The sequence below is a fragment of the Pseudophryne corroboree genome, chromosome 5 (genome assembly GCF_028390025.1).
Source record: "Pseudophryne corroboree isolate aPseCor3 chromosome 5, aPseCor3.hap2, whole genome shotgun sequence".
Classification (NCBI taxonomy): Eukaryota; Metazoa; Chordata; class Amphibia; order Anura; family Myobatrachidae; genus Pseudophryne; species Pseudophryne corroboree.
The window spans coordinates 780948677-780955088 of record NC_086448.1 but is presented as its reverse complement, the minus strand read 5'-3'; the positions used below and the strand labels follow the sequence as shown (position 1 = coordinate 780955088).

At 42.5% G+C, this 6412-nt stretch overlaps 1 protein-coding gene across 1 annotated transcript; it reads right to left on the bottom strand.

Moving 5' to 3' along the window:
• Nucleotides 1-1744: 1744 nt before the first annotated feature.
• On the bottom strand, nt 1745-2740 carry LOC134929682 (paraneoplastic antigen Ma1 homolog). Its single transcript, XM_063925262.1, has one exon. The coding sequence runs from the start codon at nt 2738-2740 to the stop codon at nt 1745-1747; it is 996 nt and encodes a 331-aa protein (XP_063781332.1).
• Nucleotides 2741-6412: the final 3672 nt, after the last annotated feature.

The following is a 6412-nucleotide window of genomic DNA, read 5'->3' as shown; positions in this document are numbered from 1 at the left end:
GGAACAAACCTCCGGTAATAGCCACAAAACCCAAGGAACGATCTTAATTCCTTCAACTTAGTAGGGCGCGGCCAGTTGGTCACTGCTTTCACCTTGTCCGGATCCGTAGCTACTCCATCCTTACTTACTATGTGCCCTAGGTACTTGACACTTAACTGACATAGGTGGCATTTATCTACTGATAGTTTCAGGCCGCCTTCAATCAACCTGTCTAAAACTTTTAGAAGGCGTTGGTTATGTTCTTCTATAGTCGCCCCGAAGACAATTATATCGTCTAGATACACAATTACCTCCCGATAATTCATGTCACCTATCGTCTTCTCCATTGTCCGTTGAAAGGTGGCCGGTGCTCCCTTCACTCCTTGCGGCATTTGGAGAAATTCGTAAAATCCTAAGGGACATATAAATGCAGTCTTTTCTCGATCCTGAGGGCACATCGGTATTTGGTAATACCCATTTCTTAAGTCTAGAACAGAGAATAAAGTACTTCCTTGTAGACAGTCTAAGGCTTCATCGATCCTGGGCACCGTATACTGATCTGTCACTGTCCTTTGATTCAGTGTTCGATAGTCAATGCACATTTGTATATTGCCGTTTTTTTTTCGAGCGATGACAATTGGAGAGGCATAAGGGCTCTTTGACTCCATGATTAACTGATTCTCTAATAGTCCTTTCAGGTGTTTCCTCATATCCTCGAAATCTGCGGGGGCTATACGCCGGGACCGTTCTCGAAAATGAGTAGTGTCTGTGAGGACAATATGATGCTCCACCCCTTTTGCTCGACCTAGGTCCCACTCCCCAGTAGAGAAAGCTTGCTCTCGGCTTTCCAACTCCTCAATTATCTTATGTCTTTCCTCAGATGGCAGTTCACTTCCCCGAAAACAAATATCAAATTTGTTGATGTTCTCCCCTTGTTCCTCTTCAATTTGCACACCATAGGAGTAATTAGGCATAACAGCCAAGTTATCATGTTTACTTACCCATTTCAAAAGGATGGGATATATCCTGGTATTGGTTCCAATAATTAACGGTGGCTCTCCTCTCTCCTGTGGAACTCCTGGACAAATCAACGCAATTAAGGGCACTTGGAGTCTCTCTGTCTCGTCTTCACACTCTTGTCCACATTCTATCATTACTTCGACATATCCCAAGTAAGGATATTTCTCCACGCTAAGACCCCATATCACTAACCCGGACAGGGGTTTAATTGGTACATCCGGGATGTTCATCCTATACCAATCTTCAAAGATTATTGATACTTGAGAGCCGCTATCAATCAAGATATCACAATTATGCCCGTCTATCTGGGCAGTCATTATCGGAGCTGGTCCCATTAACCCTTCAGGAAGGATCCCATTCCACCACGTGCTCCCCGTTGCACAATGTCCAACCTCTAGGAGGCCTGTGTGGGGTCCACGGGCCTCCCCCCTCCGTTTCCCTGGTCAGCATCTTCCCTACCAGAGCTGTTATTAGGCACTCGGGAGATATTTTGATTAATATTACACTCAAAAGCCCTATGTCCAAACCTCCCACACTTGAAACATCCTCTATTTGAGAATGTGTTCCTCTTCCCTCTTACATTCTCATTGGGAGAGTTATTCTGGGAAGAACTATGAGCATTGTAGGTAGCTATAAACTGATTTATCTTTTTGTTTTGTTCTTCCATCATTTTTAATAGTTTATCCTCCAGGGAATTGATCTCTGTTGTAGACTGTACCACTTTAATCTTCTTTATTGTCTTCTCTCACATCTCTATTAACGCTTCTTCCTGCTTTACCTCCTTCAACAACTCATTGAAAGCAGGAGCAGGTTCTCTTGTTCCAGAGCATCTCAGCTTCTGTGCAACCGAGTCCGTAGTCAAAGCCCCTCGGAGCAGCTGTTTCATTCGACTCTTATCCACTTCTTCTCGGCTTATTCCTCCCTTATCCACAATTTTGTATAATAGTTTATCCACCCGAATCACATATGAACTTAGTTTCTCCCCAGGCTCCTGAAATGTGTGGTGTAGTCGAGATATTAAGTCCCCTACATCTTCCAGCGTACCGTAAGCATAGTCTAGGGCTTCAAGATATGTCTCCAAAGTAGCATTGGGATTGCTTCGCCTAGCCGCTTGCACTATTCCCATAGCGGGACCCCGGAGACTCTCTACCACCCTCTGACGTTTAATCTGATCTGGGCACTGCCATTCTTCTGCCTGTTGTACTGCAGCCTCTTTCCAAGCTTCATATGATTCTTCCCCTGTAGGTACAGGTACAATGCCCGAAAAAATTCTTAGCCTACGATAACTCCCCTCGTAGTGCCACCTTTCTAGTTGGGAAACAACTCGATCTACTATTGTTTCAAATTGTCCACCCGTTACATTTGAATCTCCTTTCCCCTTCTCTGAGATGTTCACAGGAGCTCCTGAAGGGCCAGTATCATCTACTTCATTCTCTTTCCTAACAGGTAATATGATGCGCCATTTCTTCCCCATATTCTCATCTGCCATCATCATATGTGGTATCAAATTAGCATCTGGTTCCTTTTCTATTTCTATTAATATGGCAACTGATTCTCCCGCTTCTCCCCTCCGTTTATCCACTATTATGGGTCTAGTTATTCCGTACAGAGCGCCAGTCTTACCAACCACATCCTCATCAGAGAACCCTACAAAGTCTCCCCCTATTACTATACACCTATTGGGGTCCTTCTTCTTCGTCTGACCCCATACATATATATCTTCCCCTGTCAGTACTTCCATAATCTTCAGATATTGCTACCCAACCTTGTGTTTTACTGGCTCTACTCAGGATCTCAGCAGTGCCTCCACTTTGTAACCCCCTTTCTCTGCTCTGGAGTAGCTGTTCGAGAGAGTTACTATCAACTACCTTTGTGCCTCCACCCAAACTATTAACTATTGTGTTATATCACCCGGCTTGTTTGGGTAAGCCGTATCTAATGTGTAGTCGCCTATGTGTATAGATAATGCATTACATACAATCCAATAATTCATTTACCTGTTTTCTCTCCATTAGGCATGTCAGGTCCCCTAGCAGAAGAGTCAGGCAGTGGTAAGTATAACAGCCTTATTGTACAACTATAGTTGGACTATCAGTGTCAATAAATTCTTTAGACCGTTCCAACAAACATTCCCACCTATATAATAATTATTACGCAAGTTAATCACTATACTCTCCCCATCCTATACAATGTATTCGCATGCATAACAAAAAAAAATACCTCTGGTACCATATCAGATCTTTAAAAAATGAGATCGACCCGGGTGTTTATACAAACATTTGTGCACTGTTGGGGCCCATGGTTTCCGAGTTGTTACATGCTACAGTTATACTGCCTCAGTTATAGAATATATCCACCTTGGACTGCTTCCTTTACTTTACTCAGCGATGACACTGTTATTATAACTCACTTTTCCTCTTAACATCCAGTTAGGGGTTAATTTTCCACTCTGACTGGTCGGGCTGGTTATTACTGACTTTCCTCTCTGATGGTAAATGGTCACCAGCTGGCTATATCAAAGCATATACACATCCTATTGTCCCTGACAGCTATCCAGACTTAGTATCATCAGTTTCTCTGTGTCGTGAGGCTTTACTAGTAAAGTCTATCATTACTCTCAGGAGTTTCTATCTTTTCGTCATGCTGGTAGATAAGAGAAACGGTACGCCTTCAGTTCGCTAATAGTTACTTCTCTTTCAGTCTATAGCTGCCCCTCCTTCAGGAATGTCTCTATTTCAATAGCTATCCCGATATGGGTGCTTCTTTTTGCAGCTTTCTACTTTAACAGGCTCTACAGTTCTGGGCTTTCAGTCTATATGTGACAATATTGCACTTGTAGCATCTCTGGGTATGTAGTATATAATCGGCCACAGTCTATATAGTAATGTGTATTCTATAACTGGCCTCAGTCCATATAATACAGAAGAATGCTTATGGTGACTCTAAAATTAAAGTTCAGTTGAAACATTTATAATATATACAGGTAATGCAGTGAGGATTCAAGCATTTGGGGTACTTTAGTACTGAAGGAGTTAACTTGCCAGGGGGAGGCAACACAACGGATAGTTGCTCACCTCTGGTAGCTTCCCCGACTCCTCTTGTTCCTCTACGCTCTGCCTCTCCACCCCCTCTGTCTGATTATTGTAAGCCAGATAGTGTAGGTACCTCTTATTGTAGTTCTTGTACCAATCAGTGAGTCCTCAGCACTGACAGGATCTCACTCCTCACCGTTCTCCTTCTTACTCTGGTTGCCTGCGCCTCTATTGCACAGCTCTCTGGCTCTCCAACATCACCGGGACTGCCTCTACGCCAGGGGCTATTTATCTGCCTGCAGCGTTCTCCAGCCTCACTGTCACCGAGACTATCTTTTTGCCAGCGCCTATTTCCATGCCTGCAGCGTCTCTAGCATCGCCGCTACCAGGACTGCCTCTCTGCCAGCGTCTCTGTCCCCCGCTCTCTGCTCTGTCACTAGAGCTGCCCGCCGGGATGCTGCCTCTCTCACAGGTACAGTTTGTCTGGGACTAACTGTCACAGCATGCGCAGGGGCCCCTTTCCCTTCCGTCCTCATGCTCTCCCCAACGATCTCCTGGCCTCATGGCAATCTAGAAACTTCTCCCCACATACTGCAGTACATGAGGTTAACTCCTTCATTTCATGCCCTATGTAACATGACAGATTACATATGCATATGTATACACAATATATTACAATATATATATATTTTAAAATTACCAGTAGGGCTACATTAGCATCTTCTAGCAGCTCATCCCACTTCTAGAAGTCTGCAACGAACTGTTAAAGATCTGCGGTGAGATGTATCAAACCTTGGAGATAGCTAAAGAACCAACCAATCAGCTGGTATAATTCTCAAACAGAGTCATAACAATCAGAAGCTGATTGATTGGTACTTTATCTATCTCCACTTTATCTCTCTCCAAGGTTTGATACATCTCCCCCCAATTTTTTTTCTGGACAAATAAAAGTTTATAATTTTATAGCATTGTTTTACGTTTCTATCCACATTTTCCCTTCTAGTTTGGTGACATGGATCAGTTTTCGCTAAGTTATAAGCAGTCTCGACACACTAGATGTGCTGACTTCAGTGAAGTCAGCAATATCACTAACTGTCATTAATGTTTGTTTCCATCCTATCTTCCACTTTTAAAACTCCAAGATCACAGAAACGTACTTTGTTCCAAGTTAATTTGCACACCTGTACTGTCAGGAAAACTCTACATTTTTTCCATTCTTTTTATTTATATTTTTGTACCACACATTGGCAAATAATTTATCTCCTAAGCTGTAAAACATTAATGTTATTTACTAACATGGCACTTCAGTATAAACAGTTTATGCTGAAGTGCCATGTTAGTATTAAACTTAGTAATAGAGTAGAAATTATCTTTCATTGTATAATATACTGTAACTATACAGTAGTTAAGACATGTCCCTATTTTACAGAGCTTAAACTCATTAAGCAAGACATGATGGAGATAGTAATGCACCGAGACTTTACCGCACAAGACATGATGGAGATTGTAGTGCACCGAGACTGTACCGCACAAGACATAATTACATTCACAGGCTCAGCAGCAAATTGGAAATTATTTTAAAATGTTGTCCATTTGATTTTATTAATTTGTTGAATTTGTCAAGCAATTTCCATGTTAGAAAACGGGAGGGGCATCAAGTTACTGACACCCTGGCTCCTTTATATAGTGTTATAATAACCTGTTTGTGCTTTTCCGATTTGATTTATAACTGTAATTACTTGCATTAGTAGTTATTGGAAGTTGAAGGAAAATAATTTATGTAGAACTGGTTATTACACCAGGGAAATAAGTAAGAATCAGCAGCAGACTATTGGTGCTGCGCTACCACCCAGTAAATTGTAGCAGAACATCCTTATGCTGCACGTACCAGGGGAATGTTACAGAAGTTATTGGTGCTTATAAATGTAAGTATTCTGACCATACAAAGCACTACGAGAGAGGACACTATGCAAAGGAAATTCTAAACAAAATGTTCAGTAGAAAAAATATAAGAATTTGAGGGATTTTTTTTGTGGTTTTCATACTATAACAGATCGGGTGTTGGGCCTGACTCAGACATGATTGCAGCGCAATGCCCACTTGTGTCGGACAACAACAAAGGGCATCGTCAGTCAGCGATAGGATGGAGTAAAAATTTCATTTGCACGGGCATTCTCAAGATGATTGACAGGAAGAGGCTGTTTGCGGGTGGCAACTGGCCGTTTACTGGGAGTGTTCAGAAAAAGGCAGGCGTGCCCAAGCGTTTTCAGGGAGGGTGTGTGACGTCAGCTCTGGCCCCGATCAGCCTGTGTCTTTTGCACTGAAGTAGTAAGTCCTGGGCTGCGCAGAGACTGCACATAGTGAATTTTTGCAGCTCGGCG